Source organism: Triturus cristatus, chromosome 3_1 (assembly GCF_964204655.1).
Source record: "Triturus cristatus chromosome 3_1, aTriCri1.1, whole genome shotgun sequence".
Lineage (NCBI taxonomy): Eukaryota > Metazoa > Chordata > Amphibia > Caudata > Salamandridae > Triturus > Triturus cristatus.
The window spans coordinates 831,685,262-831,704,487 of NC_140583.1; the positions used below are offsets into that span (position 1 = coordinate 831,685,262).

Below are 19,226 nucleotides of genomic sequence, written 5' to 3' on the forward strand. Positions count from 1 at the left end.
AGACTTTATCTAGCCGCAGATTCCTTACCATAGAATATCCCCCACATTACAGAGCATTATTTGAAAGTTGACATCTTAAATGGAGCAAAGTGCAATCCAAGATATGTTATTTAGACTTGGACACTGGACCCAATACTCCAAATGCTATATAAAATACTTAATACTGGTCCTCAACTGCCAACCATATTCGCAGCCCTGGTAAGCAAGTCTGTTTAGCAAATTATGATTACTTATCTATAAAGCACCATGGCCAATAGAAGGGCAACCAATGGGCAAAATAATTATGTATTTACTTTTTATTATTGTACTTCGGTTCGCCAACTAACTGATGTGTGAAACTTTCATTGCCCTTTCAACATGTTTTTGTCCCACAGGACAACCCAACAGCCTGTTAATTGCGTTCAGACTTCATGAATGTCCAAAACCCAATATCGACCGCATAACCCTTCAATTATTGTTTTGTGGCAGCCCTTACCATAAGCAGCATAACAGTCCTTGGATATTTCATACTTTCATTTTCACTGGCCATACAACAGCGCCACACTATTATTCCAGTCTCTTCCATGCATGACCATACATAGACAGCACATTCCAGACAGACCCCTTCACTACCAGTATGCACAACACAGCACCAAAGTCATTTAGTTTTGGCAATACCTCTGCCAAGTACACCATACTCTACAACAGCAAATACCCTAAAAGCACACACATCACATTATAAGGCACGGGCCTGAATCGTGATGCATATGTAGAAAGCACTACGATCTGGCAAGCAATGGACAATTGACTACCCCATCGAGAGAATAAAAGTTAAAAGTCCTTCGACACACCCACCCATACAAGTAAGGCACCACAATAATTTCTTCTAGCTCAAACAAACTCGCTTAACTTTCACATCAACATACACAAACTATATCTTAACTTAGCACTGAACAAACTCTTCTGGACACACACATCCAAAAAACTCTAAAAGTACGTCCCCTTCAGCTCTACCCAAAACAGTGCCCAAATTATTAAAGTACAATGGTGCCATTATATCAATTAAAGGCCCTACCCAAATGCCATTAACCACATAATATTTTACTGTAAAATACTTAATATGTCACTCTTAAAAAACACACCTCCAGGCATGACTAAATTGTCCTCACCTACCTTTAACTATTCCTCGCAAAATTAGGAGAAATACAGTCTACCATATATATTCACATATAACATGCAAATCGTAGATTATCTTCAGTGTGCCTACACAAGTTACATATTGGAATGTGGGACGACTGAAGTATTCTTACCAACATGGACAAACTTTTGTTTGTAAAGTCTATAGAACATGATTCTATTAGGACTGGTAAAAAAATAACTTCTGAGCGCTGTTTCTTCTAATGGAACAGGGTGAAATTAGGCTGCATTAAAACATCATGAGAAGCTAATTTTTTCTGTCTACGGTTAGCATAAGCAAATTGGCTAGTCATAGAAGTAGGGACTTTGTCAGTCCTCTTTAGTTGTTGTTCTCTTTAAGTGCAATTCATATTTTTCTTCGAACAACTACAGCATGGGGCAGTGGTAATGCATAAGCCCACTTCGGCCGCTTAAGTCTGTTTACTGTGAATTTACGACAGTTTGCTTGTTTACATGCATTAGTTATAGACTCCTTATCTTAGAACTACCCCCAGGCGTCAGACTGGATCCGGAAAGTTTTTCGTCAGCAGTACCCCTGCACGTCGGAAGGTGGCGTCGGTCGACTTCACGTTCGTCGTCGTGGTCGCCGGGATGACGTTGTGGTAGCTACACAGACGCTGCCCTCACGAGCTGACTGTCAGTTCTGTACACGACTTTCCATGCCAGAAGCGCAGAGCCATGCAAGACATTGACCACTGGTGCACAAAACTTGGGCCCTGAAAGGAAGTCCTTAACCCCAGAAGTCAGTTCGCAGAACGGGGAGGATTGTTGGGCAGTAAGGAATCTATAACTAACCTATGTTTCTTACAGATATATCGTTACCCAAGGTAAGTAACTTGTTCATCTGAAAAAAACAGTTAGTTATAGATACCCCAGCAATACAAACCCCGGAGGTGTGTCTGCGAACTAAGTTCACACCAGAAAGTCCTGGAGAACAGAATGGCCAAAGAAGCCGTCTCTCCGGACTTGGCTGTCCAGGCAGTAGTGTTTGGTGAACGTGTGCAGCGATGCCCACCTAACTGCCTGACGGTTGTCATTAAGGGGGACTCCCCGTCCCAAAGCAGTGGTGGCTGCCGTCGCCCTGGTGGAAGGGGCACGCAGTCCCACCGGAGGCTCCTTCGTAGCCAAAGAATAGCAAGCTTTTGATGCACAGAACCACCCACCTGGAGATGGTCCGTTTGTGCACGACCCGACGTTTCTCAACGCCCACTTAACCAACAAAGAGCTGGTCGTCCACCTGGAATTGTTTAGTGCGATCCAAGTAGAAGGAGAGCGCACGTTTTCGATCCAGACGGTGGAGCCTCTCTTCTGCTTTTGAAGGATGTGGAGGCAGAAAGAAGGTGGGCAAAGTGATGGTTTGGCCAATGTGGAAAGAAGTAACCACCTTGGGAAGAAAGGAAGGTCTAGTTCTAAGGACAACCTTTTCTGGATGGACAGCCAGAAAGGGAGGCTTGGAAGAAAGAGCTTGTAGCTCACTCACCCTGCGTGCAGAGGTGATGGCCACCAGAAAGGCACTTTTCAAAGTGAGAAATGTGAGAGGACAGTTATGTAGCGGCTCAAAGGGAGCGCACATGAGGTAGGCGAGAACCAAGTTCAAGTCCCACTGAGGCATTACGAATGGAACAGGAGGAAAAAGATGAGTAATGCCCTTGAGGAATCTATTTACAACACAGGACTTGAAAAGAGAAGGCTGATCAGGAAGCATAAGGAAGGCTGAAATGGTCGAGCAGTAGCCCTTTAGAGTGCCCAGAGCAGAGCCCTGCTGGACTAAAGAAAGGAGGAACAAAAGAACCCCAGTAAGAGGGGCGGAAAGGGGATCCATAGCCTTTGCTGTGCACCTTGCCACAAATTTGTTTCATCTGCAGGGGTATACCGTCTTAGTGGAGGGACGCCTGGCTACCAAGATAACGTCACAGACTTCGGGAGGCGGGTCAAATGACGTCAACTGCAGCCGCTTAATCTCCACGCATGGAGATGGAGGCTGGACAGGTTCGGGTGGAGGACCGTCCCCTGCTGCCACGACAGGAGATCCTCCCGAAGAGGCAGTCTGATCAGAGGATCGATTGCCATGTTGAGCAGCTCGGGATACCAGACTCTTTGTGCCCAATCCAGAGCTACAAGAATGACATGGGCCGGTCGCACTTGATCTTCTTCAGCACTCTGGGAAGAAGTGGTATAGGGGGAAAGGCGTATAGAAGACCGCAACTCCACTTGTGACTAAAAGCGTGGCATAGCATGTGCCGCCTTGGAAATTCAAACGCACAAAACTGCGGACATTGCACGTTCTCTTCGGTGGCGAATAGATCTACCCAAGGCTCTCCCCACTGCTGAAAGAGACCTTGCACTACCTCCGAGTGAAGACACCATTCGTGATCCGTCATGCACATGTGGCTGAGTTCGTCCGCCATGGTGTTCAGGGAACCTACCAATGTTGAACCACCAGGGATATGCCTTGATGTTCCAGCCATGTCCAGAGGCGGAGGGCCTCCTGACATAGGGTCCACGACCCCACCCCGCCTGGTTTGTTGCAGTACCACATGGCGGTGGTGTTGTCCGTGAACACCTGCGCTACTCTTCCCCGGACAGAGGGGAGGAATGCTTTGAGTGCAAGATGAATCGCCCGAAGCTCCAGAAGGTTGATGTGGAGCCCAGACTCCGCCGGAGACCAGAGGCCTATGATCTCTGCCTCCCCCATGGGGCCGCCCCATCACAGAAGTGATGCATCGGTCACCACTGTGAACTCTGGTTAGGAAAGGGAGAGGGATCTGCCGCCAACCCAATCCTGGTTTGTGAGCCACTACTGCAATTGGTGTGCAGTGCCCTCAGAGATCTGGACGCGATCGGACTGATTCCCTTGATGTTGTGCCCACTGGAACTTCAGGTCCCACTGCAGAGCCCGCATATGCCATCTGGCATAGTCCACCAGCAGGATGCAGGAGGCCATCAGACTGAATCCCAGGATAGAGGCTGAAAGATCGGAATCATAGCCCCAATATCCCGGGACTCACTGACCGGCAGAATAAACCCGAAACTGCGTCGTGTCCAGAACCGCTCCGATGAAGAGAAGCTTCTGAGAGGGGGTCATGTGTGACTTTGGCACGTTGATGGAGAACCCCAGCGAATGCAGGAGGTCGGCCGTAGTCTGGAGGTGGGAGACGACAGCCTGGGACGAGCCCGCCTTCAACAGCCAGTCGTCGAGATAGGAAAGACTGGAACCCCTGATCTGCGCAGAGGATCTGCCACCACCGCCATCACTTTCGTGAACATCCGAGGGGCGCTGGTAAGACCAAAGGGGAGCACGGTAAACTGAAAGTGCATGTGGCCTACCATGAACTGCAGGTAATGCCGGTTTGCCGGCAGGACGGGAATGTGAAAATAAGCGTCCTGCAAGTCCAACGCTACCATCCAGTCTTCAGGGTCGAGGGCAGACCAGACCTGAGCGAGCGTCAACATTTTGAACGTCTCCTTCCAGAGGAAGCAGTTGACGTTCCTGAGATCCAAGATAGGATGCAGGCCTTTGTACTACTTCTGGGGCAGGTACGGGCTCGATGGCTCCCTTGGCCAAGCGTGCGGAAGCTTCCTGACGGAGACTGGCCAGATGATCCTCCGACACGCGATGGTACTGATGTGGCATAGATGGAGGGGTACTCTCGAAGGGGAGGGAGTAGCCCCTTCGGACTAATTGTGAAACCCACCTATCCGACGTAATGGTGCGCCAGTGGGGGAGGCGATTGTGAATCCTGCCGCCCACTGGCGTTTGGTGGCCCTGAAAGGTCAGACTAGGAGGCTGCTGCAGAGGGGACTGTGGTGGACTGGCCCGCCCGCTGACCCCCAGAACCACGGCACTGGTTCCTACATCCCCTACCACGCAGAGGATGAACAGCTTGTGCCGGCCTGTGGCTCTGAGCGGGTCCTTGCGGGGCACCCCTTCCGTAGTCACAAAAGGAGGGAAAGGCAGACTGCGCAGTGGTGGAGAGGCCCAAGGACCTGGCCATAGCCAGAGAGTCCTTAAAGCGCTCCAGCGCGTTGTCAGCCTTGTCGCCGAAAAGGCGACGACCATCAAAGGGCATGTCCATAAGGGTGGATTGGACATCCCCGGAATAAACCAGTTGACCGCAACCAAGCGTAGCGTCGAAGGTCTACTGACGCGGAAATAGTCTTGACTAGGTCCGCGGTATCCAGCCCACAGCGGATGGTGGACGTTGCTGCGTCTCTACCCTTGGCAACTGCACGGGAGAGCACGGCCAGGGCCTCCTCTGGGCACTGGGGCAGCACCTGCGCTACCGTATCCCACACAGAGTGGGTGTAACGGCCCAACAGACATGCAGTGTTTACCCACCGCAGTCCCAAGCTGGACGAAGAAAACATTTTCTTCCCAAGTTGGTCCAGCTTTTTGGATTCCTATCGGGTGGTGCGTTAGGGAAAGCGCCTTTGGAGGTGGAAGCTTGGACCACCAAGCTCTCAGGGGTGGGGTCCGGCAATCATCCTGTCCACAGGAGCCCCTTTGTTGGACCTGGACCAGGTGCCCAAAAAGATTTCCGTGAGGGATTCATTAAACGGTAGCAGGGGCTCCGAGGAGCTCGCTGCCGGTTGAGGCACCTCAGTCAGGTTAGTCCTGACTGCCACCGTAGGTAGCTCGAGGTAGAGAGCCTCGGAGGCCCTATGCAACACCACTGCGTATGGCGCTCCCTCCTCCGTAGCCACAGTAGGAGGAGACAACATGCCAAGGTCTGGTGAGGTATCCAGACCACTGGCTTCCCCCAGTTCCCCTCTCCAGTCCTGTTCATAAACCAACTGGTCGGTTAAAGGGTCCCCAGACCCCTGCCAGTCCTCCTCACCCTCCTCTGGTTGCCAATCTGGCCTCAAAGAGTCAGGGTAGAACAGGGGGACAAAAGTACCCGTCGGCATCTGATCCAGCGTCAGTCGACGCCGGTCCGACTCTGTGTCTACCTCGAGGTGGAGGCCGGGGTTGACGTCTGCTGGGGACACAGCCGACGCCGGTTGCAGACGTGGTGCCGGTGGAATCGGCGCCAGGGGAGGCATAACAAGGTCGACCGGCGCCGATCTGTATCCAGGCCTGGATCCAAAGGGACCCTGCAGCGCCGAGGCCGGAGCCACCGGCGCCGAAAGCGCAGGGCCCCAGTGAGTCCGTGGCCCGATGGGACGCCGGTGGAGTCGGGCTGCCCAAAGATGGCGTGCATCGCTTCGGAAAACTGACAAAGCTGGGAAGGGTCGCTCCCGGTCCCGGAAAGTGGGGAGAAACCTGGAGCCGACCCTCGCGGCTCTGCATGCGGAGCCGCGGGAGGTGCACCACCCGCATCCCTCGTCGCGTCGGCCGATGGACAGGGAGAAGTCGAAGAGCAACGATGCTTCTTCGACTTGTTCTTGTGCTTCGACTTACATGACCCCGAGTGCGTAGACTTAGATGAAGAATGGTGTTGGCTCCACGACCGGTCCCTCTACCTTCTACGCGACCTCGAGTGACACGGAGCCGACTGCCGGGCCTCGAGTAGCTTTCGGGACTGCTCCTGCAAAGACTTTGGGCCTATGGTCCGCCAGTCGGAGCAAGTCTTGGGGTCATGGTCGGCTCCAGGCAGTAGAGGCACACGCGGTGCGGATCCGTCACTGACATCAGACGGTTACAGGAACCGCAAGCCTTGAAGTCGGGCTTCCCTGACGTGCACCAGGAGTCGAAGACTCAAAACTGATGTCGAGAAAAGTCGACAAAAAGTGACTGGAGGTACCGCTCTCTCCGGATCTGCGCTTGCTGGTGCGGAAAAAGAACTTCAGTCAGCGCGCGAGGGAGGAGTTTATGTAGCTACCGCGACGTCATCCCGGCGACCACGACGCCGAATGCGGAGTGGACGGACACCTCTTTCCGTCGCGCAAGGGTACTGCTGATGAAAAACTTTTCGGATCCAGTCTGACGCCTGGGGGTAATTCTAATGTAAGGAATCTATAACTAACTGTTTCTTTCAGATAAGTAGTTCAATGGCTAGAAAAACAATCTTTGCTTTAATTTGATTTTTTATAGTTTCCTTTGAGATGGCTCATTTTTATTTATTTTTCAAACATTTGCATGCTCCCTTCAGACAGCAGCATTACATATAGAATAGGTTTGAAAAAATAAAAACTTTAAAAAATGAAAGCTTGTCAGGGCCAGACATGTTAGTTTTACTTTTTGAATCATGCCGCAGAGCTGATTTTGCAATTTCTATTGCCAAACTCCACCCTAAAGATAAACATCAAACAGAAAGCCACCCACCCCTCATCACGAGTACAATTTTTTTTTTAAACTACTCTACCACTGCAAAAAAGTAAGCATCATTTCATTGAATGTTAAAAAAAATATATATATATTACTTGAGACCACAAACATAAAACTTACTTGGCCATACAACTAAATCTGGTATTCGCTTAAACATTCCTTCTCTGAGTGCAAATATTTCATGCAAGCAGTGACCTAGAAAACAAAACACACACAAATCGAGTTTATGAGTGGGTCACCCCAACACTTACATTTATATGCATTATTAAATAAGGAAGTTTATACTTTATGATCAAAATATTGTAGAGTTTAAATTGTAATGTACAGATTTTATCACCTGTATATCTTACCGTGAGCTCTGAAGACTCTGTCTTCGGTTTCCTGTGAATATGCAATGCCACAGGCTTTAAGATCCTGGACAAACTCTTCATTTGTAATGGGTGGAGGTGCATCACTAGTGTTTAAAGATGCCTGAAACACAGCAATTTAGACACAGTATAGGTTGCATTTATTTTCGGCTTTATCACAATTCAGCAGTGCACATTTCCAATCTAATCAAATATAATGAAGTGTGTCGAACAAACTCCACAGCCCTTCCAGACGAACCCACAAATAGCAATTACAAACACAGATGAACACTTGTGGCATATAGCACACTCTAGCATGGCAATATGGAAGTAATGAAAGTAAGACCATCATTGGTGAATTAGTAACTATGCCACACATTCCGGATTAGCTTTCTTTTTTGCATGTTTTGGTTCGTTGACTGTATATTTTTTCCACCATCCTATCCTTCTTTCTTGTATTTACCTATAATCCTTTGACCACGCTTTATTTTATTTTAAATTTTTTACAACTAATTATGCACACTACCATTACATTTTGGTAACCTTTTGCTTTAATGTATACAAATAAATATCTTATAAACCTGCAAAGAATCCGCATAATTTGAAAAAGCCTGGAGATTCTGCTTTAATCAATCAGCATGGTGAGTGGCAGAACATGAAACAGACTAATGACCTTAAGAAGGCATGCCCTCAATTGTAGGTCAACATAATTTCCTCGAAACCTGAGACAGAAGCAAACAATATTGTTCTGTTTACTTACTATAGAGGTAGTTTTGTGTTCCAGACTTGCACCAAAGGTCTTTTCCATCCATTCTCTCAAAGCTGGCAATACCATGCCACTCAGCCGATATCTGACAAAGGAAAGATTGCATTAATATAATGTATTTTTAACAAAATACTCTTTCTAACTTTATCTTCTAAAAAGATTGAGAAACAACTACAGATTTCTGTATGTACACATTAACTGAACTCTAAATGTATTGATTTTGTAACTGTATTTCTTTTTTAACTTTTACGTTACACTTTATATTTTAAACACAATTAATTACATGTTTGAAATAAATAGGCTAATAATCGTCAAGCTTAAAATCAAAATTGTACACAGATGTACATTGTAGAATTACATCACAGAGCTCCAGTATGATACATAAAGTAAAAAGGAAATGTATAGGTTTACACATAACCTATATCATATATTTTCTTATTTGCACGCATCACAGCTGAAACCAAAAATGGGGTAGAAGATGAATGTAGGTGAGCACCTTAATGTATATGTGTATATACCGAAGACGTGTACACTTGGCTGTAGTTCTGCCTTGACCAATACAGCTAATGCGCAATCTAAGAAACATCTCCGCAATGACAGCTACACTATTAAGGTATATATAGTCCTAATATGCTGTACTCATCAAGCCAGCACCACCCTGCATATGGCACCAACACCTGCCTTCCTTCCATCGATACCAGCTCCGTCGTGGCGATGGAAGGAATGCAAGTGTTGGCGCCATATGCAGGGTGGTGCTGGCTTGATGCATGTATTAACACCTGGAAAGCGGGGCAGGCTCCAGCCGGGAAGGTGCCTCTACCCACTTGGTTATGACTGTATGTTTTAATTTGGAGGAATGACAAGCTGCCCACATGGGGAATACCGAAGCACACTACAATGCCCAGAAAGCTACGCAAATGGTCACGCCCACTGTGAATCGTGCTTGCTTTCCCTTGAACTCCGCCACTGAAGAAGGAAGATGGAAACTCATGAAACGCGTCTGGCGAAAAGATTCACTTTTGATGCCAGTTACCTGGATGGTTGCCTGCTTGCAAGTTGTTGATAAAGAATTGTGCTACTCATCTTCCTGTGGCTTCATTCCATTTGGGGTTTACCGGTTTGGATGGATTATTACGGCTGTTTGCCCAGCCGAGGAATGAGGCCCACCGCGTCGATGCAGGTCCGTGCCAGCGCCACGACGGAGCTGGTATCGATGGAAGGAAGGCAAGTGTTGGCGCCATATGCAGGGTGGTGCTGGCTTGATGCATGTATTAACACCTGGAAAGCGGGGCAGGCTCCAGCCGGGAAGGAATATGAGAAGTAAGCAGCTAGGTTAAGCACATTTGCACTGCCTGAACATGTCACTTTTGAGTAATACGTGCGTTGCCCACCTCAAATGGCCAGCCGCTTAAAAGACCATAAACAATAATGATAAACACAAAATATGAGAGGCAACGCGAGGGTGAAGTGGCTAATACAGTGTGATACTACACAGTTATTATAATACACACAGAGCTAATAAATTTTTCAGATTTCTTCTTTATTACAATGATGTTATCATATCCACAGCCAACGCGTTTCGCCCAAACATGGGCTTCTTCAAGGCAAAGAATCAAGCTGTCGAACTGAGTGGCGCAGAAATGTTCAGTTACAGCAATGCAGAAAGTTCCCGATATGAAAGAGTCTTTAGAAAGAAAACTAGCATGTCGTCTATGTAGTAAAGTATCTCCACCAATAAAGACTTTCCGTTTTTCAAAGTAATGGTGTCGGAGTTATCGAATTGTTATGATACGGCCGGTGGACAAACGTAGACGATGACAAGTGATTCAAAAACACTAGTTTTTCAGAAAAGTCCAAACTTACTACGTAGAGAACGTGACTTCAAATCCGTTAGCTGGAGTCGTCAGCGTAGTTGCGAAAAACCGTCGTGTAGAAGCGGTGCCTCTACCCACTTGGTTATGACTGTATGTTTTAATTTGGAGGAATGACAAGCTGCCCACATGGGGAATACCGAAGCGCACTACAATGCCCAGAAAGCTAAGCAAATGGTCATGCCCACTGTGGCAGGTGATTTTAATTGGAATTTAGATCATGCGCAGAGAATCGTGCTTGCTTTCCCTTGAACTCCGCCACTGAAGAAGGAAGGTGGAAACTCCTGAAACACGTCTGGCGAAAAGATTAACTTTTGATGTCTGTTACCTGGATGGTTGCCTGCTTGCAAGTTGTTAATTAAGAATTGTGTGCTACTCATCTTCCTGTGGCTTCATTCCATTTGGGGCTTACCTGTTTGGAAGGATGGATGGATGTGCTGCTCGCGTTCTTTGTAGACGAGGGAGGGGTGTGGTCCATGCTGCTGTCTCATGCGGTGTGTTGCAACATAAAGCTCATTTGGAATTTTGTCATGCCTCACATCTGTGTTCTAGGTTGCAGAGAAGCTGAATCCCTCCAGCTCTACAATGAGCTGAAAATGAAGACACCAGACGCCACTTCAAAGAAGGGATGAAGAACGTGGCAGCTTGGATGAACGACAGCTGTCTGAAGCTCAACTAAGAGAAGACCGAGGTCCTCATCCTCGGACCCTGCACCTCCGCCTCCTAGGACAACACCTGGTGGCCCTCCACCCTCGGACACCCACCCACTCCTACAGACCACGCATGAAACCTCGGCATCATCCTAGACTCCTCCCTCTCCATGAACCGCCAGATCAACGCTGTCGCTTCCACCAGCTTCAACTGCCTACGCAAGACCTTCAAATGGATCCCCCACCCCCCGACTGCAGAAGGACCGTCACCCACGCGCTCATAACCAGCAGACAGGATTACGGCAATGCCCTATATGCCGAATTCAACAGAGCTCTCCAACACAGACTCCAGACCATCCAGAAAGCCGCTGCCAGACTCGTTCTCGGGACTCCACGTCACGAACACATGACCCAACACCTACGAGCCCTCCACTGGCTCCCCGTCGAGAAGAGAGTCACCTTCAAACTCCTCACCCACGCCTACAAATCCTTCAACATCGGACCCAAATACCTCAACGAGAGAGTTTCCTTCCACATACCCAAGAGGAACCTCCGCTCCACCGAACTTACCCTGGTACAGGTCCCCCGCATCTGCAGAAACAGAACTGGCGGGACAGCCTTCTCCTACATCGTAGCCAAGACTTGGAACAAGCTCCCCGTGAACATGAGACTAATCCGGAGCTGCCCCCCCCACCCAGCGCCTTGAGACCCTCACGGGTGAGTAGTGCGCTTTATAAACCCCTGATTGAGTGATGCATAACACTGCACATAAATGTACTGCAACATGCTGCCATTGCCTGGTCTGCATCTTTCCCAGCGGCAATGCATGTGGTTGTTTTATTGAATGGCCAAACATTGAGCTTCATGTTGTGGTCTAAACAGCTGCGCACTGGGACTTCAACAGGAGCATTGGTCTATGAATAAAAATGAATAGGTCTGTAGTAACAAGTAGTTCTAAAGATAGTTAAGGGGATGGCCGATCAAATATTTTTGATAAGATTCTACACTCCATGACCTCTCAATTCATAAATGAGATGGCAGATATACCAAAGAAATAGTTCCTGAATCAGAGCACAAGCAGCGGAAGGACACTAACAAAGACATTAATCAGAACTTGGTCCATGTGCCATCAAAGAAACACACACAAAGAGAGAACCTGAAACTGGACTGCGCTGACCAAAGAGAACCAGGTAAATGAGCAACGATAAAGCCAACCAATAGTAAGTAATCTGCGGGGGGGGGGGGGGTACGCGCTGTATAATATACTGCCACAAGAGTTGCAGGTCAGGCGCGTTCCTCCAGACCGAGAGGGCGTGTCACTAAGCCAGCACCTGCAAGGTGGCGAAAACACAACGTCCAGCCTCCCTTTTACTCAAAAAAGAGTGCGACACAGCTCCGGGGGAAAAACAGTGGATTTATTGATTTGCTGCGCTGGCAATGCAATATCCCTCAAATGCTGGGCAGACGCGTTTCAGCCTTTGAAGGCCTCTTCAGTGCCCATTTCAGCTGCCTTGCTGTTCCTGGGGGTCCCTTATGTCGATGTGGAAGACCGTGGCCACTCCTACTCATATGGTCACTAGCCCCTCCTTTGCCTCACAGGTGTAAGGCACCTCGCGCTTCCAGCCATACCAATGCATGCTGGGCAACTGAGTCCTTTAGTTGGAACCTCTACAGTGAGGGAGTTACCAAAGCAGCAAGTGATGCCTCCAAACATTGTTGGACGGTGGTCCCACGCCGCAGTAGCCGGATTGCAGGTAAGTCCATTATTTGTCCCCCTTCTCAGGCAAACACAATTTGCCTCCTCTCTCCCCTTGTGTTAGTTGCCTCCAAGTGGGAATCACACACCTGGGGGGGGGGGGGGGTCAACGCTGTATAATATATTGCCACAAGAGTTGCAGGTCAGGCGCGTTCCTCCAGACCGAGAGGGCGTGTCACTAAGCCAGCACCTGCAACCTGGCGAAAACACAATGTCCAGCCTCCCTTTTACTCAAAAAAGAGTGTGACACAGCTCCGGGGGAAATATATTCTAGAGGGCTTTTTGCCCCCTTGAGGGGAGAATTGCTTTAAGCCCCCCAATCAACCCACAGGCATAAAGCCTGTTGGGTCTGTTCTGGGTTGGGGGCACAGCTTGATCCTTTCATTGGACCATTTATCCTGGTGCCTAGAGGGATTCTTTTGCTCCCTTGAGGGAAGAATTGCTGTAACTCTCCCCCCCCCCCCCCAACCTATAGGAGCAGAAAGGCTGTTGGCCCTCACCAAGCAGAGGCCCAAGTCCTGGCGGGTAAACAGTAAATCAAAATTATTCACTGGTAGTCTTGATGGCTTTCTGCCCCCCTGAGAGGGCAGAGTGATGGTAACCCCAGAGAAGCAGCAAGACTGTTGTGGCCAGGGGCAGGCAGGGAGCACTGTTCCATGTCCAGGATGGGCAACCCCCTTCCACAAACTCTTCAACATTGTTAGAGAGTTCTCCAACCCTTTAGCCACCAAAGATATAGTCACTCGGAACTATGCGACACCTAAGCTGAATTCTTCCACAACAAGAACTCCACCGTCTACAGAAATTTTGAACCCCAACCAACCACTATGAACTTCCGCAGCCTTCTCGCCCCAACGAATGATAAAGATGACCTCCAGCGACCAGCTCACTACACAAGACACTACAGCCATCATGAACTCTGTCCACTCAGGAGCACCCTCAGATTCCTGTCCCCACCACATGTTCAACCTCGAGAGCAAGACGATCAGCAATGAGCTCACCACCATCTTCAATGCAACCATAGCCATGGCCATCTTCCCAAAAAACTTAAACAGACGTCAAACTCTTACCCAAAAAACCTTCCACCCACTCCAACGAACTCAAGAACTAATGCCCCATATCCCTGATGCCCTTTCCTGCCCAAGTCCTCAAGAAGGCAATTAGCTGCAAACTCACAGAATACCTGGAGACCAACAATCTTCTGGACACCTCTCACTAGGGATTCCACACCAACCACAGCACCAAAACCACCCTAATCACAGCCACAGATTGTATCAGAAACATCCTTGACCGGGGAAAATCAGCTGCCCTGATCCTCCAACATCTCTCAGCATTGTTCAACACAGTATCACACCACACCCTTGTCAAAAGGCTTCACCACATTGGCATCCAAATAGATGCCCTCAAATGAATCACCTCCTTCCTCACTGAAAGAACCCAGAGAATCTGCCTACCTCCCTTCACCTCAGAACCCAAGAACATAATCTGCAGCATCCCTCAAGGTTCATCCCTTAGCCCTACTCTGTTCAACACTTACATGACACCCTTGGCCAACATCGTCATTACACATGGACTAAACATCCTATCCTACGCCTACGATCCCCAGCTCATCCGCTTGCTTTCACAAGACCTCTCCACCACACTGACCATCGCCCGAAAGTGCATGACAAGCATCACCGACCGGATGAAAGACAACTGCCTCAAACTCAACACAGACAAGACCGTGTTGATTTTTGGCAACAACACCTCCCCGTGGTGCGAAATTTGATAGTCTCCCGAATTGGGACCTTTCCCCACTCCGACCAACCACACCAGCAACCTTGGCATCATCCTGGAAAGTAAGCTTACCATGAAGAGACAGAACAACGCAGTCTCATCCACATACATCCTCACCCTGTGCATGCTCAGTAAGATCTTCAAGTGGCTCCCAAACAAAACCAGGCGGACCGTCACCCAAGCCCTTGTCATCAGCCGATTACACTACAGCAACGTACTCTAAGAAGGAATGACCTCACACCTCCTCAAGAGACTGCGACCATACAGAATTTGGTAGCCAGACTCATCCTAAACCTTCCCAAGCGGACTCACGTCACCCCCCACCTCAGAAAGTTACACTGGCTCCCCATTCAGAAGAGATGTCAGTTCGACATGTTGACCCACACATACAAAGCCCTACACAACCAAGGGCCAGCATACATCAATCACCGCTTGAACTTTCACCAACAGTCCAGACACCTGCACAACGCCTCCCTCTTCCTCGTTCACACCCCCGCATCTGCCGCAAGGATGGAGGACGGTCCTTCGCCTACCTCACCATGAAGTCCCGGAACAACCTCTGACTCCATTTCCAGACCTCCTTTTCTCTGCTGGAACTCAGGAAAGGACTCAGGACCTGACTGTTCAACTGAAGCCTTCCCTGCAGCAGTGTACTCGGGGCCTGAATACTCTCATTGGTGATTAGACGTGCTTTACAAATCCAGATTTATTGATTGATTGACAAACAGTACCCCTGGAGTCCAGTTCAGTGGATGACTGCTTGGGGATCGCTTCCTCCGAGGCATTGATTGGTGCTTGCCCCAGCATTGATCAAAGCAGACTGTGCCATTAGCATGTCACTTTGTTTTGTTGTGACATAAGCATGCTTCCTCACAGTTAATCAAACTCTGGACACGTTGGAAGCTCTTCAGAAAAGAGAATGTGTTCTTTTCCAGTGCAGTGGACGACCCGTTGGCATCCACCGCACTGTGAAGTTAATGAGATGGACGTCAATGGGCTGTACGCTAAACTCTAGATGTTACTGATCAGTGATAAACATTAGCACTGCCAACGGGTGGCACGATATCAATCCCCAAGCTTTCCAACTTTCTACGACACCAGGTAGCATAAAACCACAATACAGACTACGTGTTATAGTTCGCCCGTTCCACACTCTCTTTACATGATATGGCCCAAGCGCTCAGATCACAGAACACATTTTGTCAAGTCATATTTCCAAGACTTTGGTGGTAAATAGTGTAACTGCTTGGTGCACAAGCCTTCTATCACTGTACAAAAAAATTGATTTGTAATGGTGATAATGTGATAAGAATATGGCACAGCACACAAAACAACAATATCATGTTGCAAAAGCACAGCACCACACAACACAAAGACACAGCACAATAATGCAACAAACACCAGTACAACAAATCCACAGTGCAACAATACAACATACCTACACAATACAATAAACAGAAGAACGCAATAGAAACAATATTTGACACAATACAATAGTAGCACAATACAGCAAAAGCATACACTAGCACAACACAACAGCACAATGCATCAATGCAAAACTATGACACAATTAACAAAAAAACAACAGAGCTGCACAGCAATGCTATTATGCTTGGTTTGCTATATTTTTGTTTTCTACAGATTTGGTTGCTTCATTGTCATTTCTATGTGTTAACATTATGGGGTTTTATTTTATGCTGCACTTTTGTGTTGTTCAAAGCTGTTTTGTTACTGCAGTAACTTGGCACTGTTAATCTGTTCTATTGGGTTGGTGTAGTTGTGCTGTGCTGTATTGTGTAGGGGTTGTTTTTCTAGGTTGTGCTATATTGTGGCACGTCCTGTGCGTTTGTTATGCTATTATGCTTTCTGCTGCACAGTTGTGTTTTTCTGTTGTATTTGTACTGTGTTTTGGTTGAATTGTCATGTCAGGCTGTATGGTTTTGCTTTTGGTGCTGCTATTTTGGTTATGCCACACTTTTGTGCTGTGTTGGCGGTGTGTACAGTAACGTATTGTACAATTTACATAGAATTGTAGATTGTCCAATAAAGGAGATGTTGGCTGAGTTGGTTGAGGAGAATGAGGGTGGAAACATGTTATTAATATAGGAGTAAACATGTTTAAGAATAATGTCGGGATTGGATACAGCTGCGCATGAAGATAATAATTTTACTTAGGGTTAACTATAATTAACCATAACTTAGTTATTATGAGTGGGAAGAGCCATCTATTAGCCCTCACAGTAATTCAAGATGATTGCAAATTGTTCTTATTCTTGCAAGGAGTGAGTTCCATATACTTGTCATCTGACCAGACAAGACGTTTGGTCCAGTCAGAGATTTACTGAAGGAAGACACAGATAGGAGACAAACTTGATCGAAGAGCTCTAGACTGCTGTTGGTGGAGCTTTCGTTTAAGGAAAAGAGACCCTGAACTAATAAGAAAGACACAATAAGCAATGCAAATAGTGTTTAAAGTGACATCAAGCCACAGGTAGCAAGTATAGAGACTAGGCTGCAAGTAAAATGCGAGACACAATATTCATGTTAAGAAGTTGTCTTGCAACTGTGTTCTGGCTTCTCCATAGCACATGGTGGAATGCTTTGGCGTCACCTGAAACATATTTCAGACCACACAGAGGCGGTAGAAGCAAGATGGCGGCTGCGTGAGTCAGCCGTAGGTGGCTCCCAGCGGTGGCGGTTTTAGAAAATGAGTCACGGTGACACAGGTTAGAATGATATGCCCTCGTCAAGCTCCTGACCCCCCCACTCCCCCCCCCGAACCCACCAGGATCTTACCGTGGGTTACGGTGCTGGTGGAGCAGGCAGAACGGCTCATTGCCAGCTGTAGGTGTTTGGAGCGAGCACCGATAGCTCTGCCGGAACGCTGGGACACGGCCAGTTCGCAGATCGAGATGGGGCCGAAAACGGGCATCAGAGGGAAAGGTGCCCACCAGCAGGGCGCCCAGGTCTCCCCCACATGAACATAACCGAGGCTGGAGTGGTGCCTGCGACGGGGCAAGCTGGGCGAAAACTGACGGTCCAGACGGAGAATCCCCCGGACGGGAAAGGGAGGGGTGTAGTTTCCCAGCCACCCCGGACCAGAGCTTCAGTGTTGGATATGCTCAGAGGTGCAGGGAACAGCGCTCCCGTCTTGGAAACAGAACCACAAACTCAAACCCCCGAACAAAGCAGTGGCCAGGGCTCTCCTCGGACCGGTAAGTCTCTGCTGGGCTTAGAGGGACCGGGGCTCTGTAGAGCTGGAATTGCACTCTGGGACAGTCACGGGAGAGATGACAGAAGGGGAGCAGGGGCCACAAGAGGGTTCTGCTTCAGAGCATTCTCAGCCACCACAACAAGCTTTACAGGAGGAGGGTGGACATCCAGGGCAGAATGAAGTGCCGTAGATGGGAGTGTATATTGAGACAGGGGTAGACAGAGGCTCAACCAGGGAGGAACAAACAGGCAGGCAGGGGTCAGCCCAAAGTTGCCAAGTGCAAGCTAAAGAATAATCTGATCCTATCATGAAGGAGAAGAACCCAGGAGCGACGAATAAGGGCTTTAGCAGGATGTGCGAAGAAATCCTCTAAAAGTAGTGCTCAAATCCGGAAGTGAATGCAAGATCCCCCAAGACCCTACACAGGAGGAGTGAACGCAAATTAGACTCCGAGACCAATGAAGTCGATTTTTTTTCCACTATCAGATGTTATTTGGTCAGACGAGGAGTCTGGGACTGGCTCTAACTCTGAGCAGAGCGAGACGGATAGTGTACCAGATACTTTAGGCACGGATCCTATTGCTACAGCCAGAAAGAACTCAAGAGGGGGAAGGTTAGAAAAACAAAAGCAAAAAGAATTGAAGTGGAACTACTCTATAGGAGGCCAACTGCTCGGGAGCACCACTAAGACCATTGGTGATGACCAACCTTCAACACCCCCTTCACTGAAAACTATCCTGCAATGTGTAGTGGCACATCGAGAGGAAGCCCGTCAGGATAGTTGGTAGTCTCAGGCAGCAGCATGAAAATTGCAGGGAGCAGTTAGGAAAATTGCTAAAACCTGCAATACCGTGATCGATCGGATGTCGGACTTGGAAAACAGAACAGCCTCCTTGGAAATGGATATTGCAGGTTCTAGGGGGCAGGTGGAAAGTCACGAAAATCAACTAGTATACATTCAATGGAAACTAGAGGAGAGCGAAAACGCCAGCGGTGAAATAATTCGCGCTTTCTCGGAATTCCTGAAGGGAAAGAGGGGCCCGACCCGCGATTATTTATGGTACAACTTCTGCAAAAATCATTCCCTGAATTGGAGGGTTGGTACTGATCACATGAAATCCAAAGGGCACACGAGTCCCGTTCACAATCCGCCAGCCAGTCAGCACTAACGCCAAAGCCCGGGCATTTTTGGTGTACTTTGGTAACTTTTTATTGAGAGAACTGGTGTTCGCTAAAACCAGACCAGAATCCCAACAGGCAGCCGAGGGATTTTCATTTTTTTCAAGACCGGATTCCTGTCATTATACAGACGAGTGTCGTTGGCGCTTACGTCAAATGATCAAACCCTTTCAGGAGAAAGGGGCTCAAGCCTTTCTCCTAAATCCGGCACAATTGAAAGTTA

At 48.2% G+C, this 19,226-nt stretch overlaps 1 protein-coding gene across 1 annotated transcript in view; it reads right to left on the reverse strand.

Annotated features, from left to right (window-relative positions):
• The window catches only part of AGPS (alkylglycerone phosphate synthase), an 815,346-nt gene that overhangs the window by 419,713 nt on the left and 376,407 nt on the right, over window positions 1-19,226 (reverse strand). The window contains exons 3-5 of the mRNA XM_085645221.1: window positions 8,552-8,642; window positions 7,795-7,915; window positions 7,565-7,639 (exon numbers count right to left, since the gene is read on the reverse strand). Coding sequence (XP_085501347.1) covers window positions 7,565-7,639; window positions 7,795-7,915; window positions 8,552-8,642 — 287 coding nt within the window. The remainder of the gene's footprint in view (window positions 1-7,564; window positions 7,640-7,794; window positions 7,916-8,551; window positions 8,643-19,226) is intronic.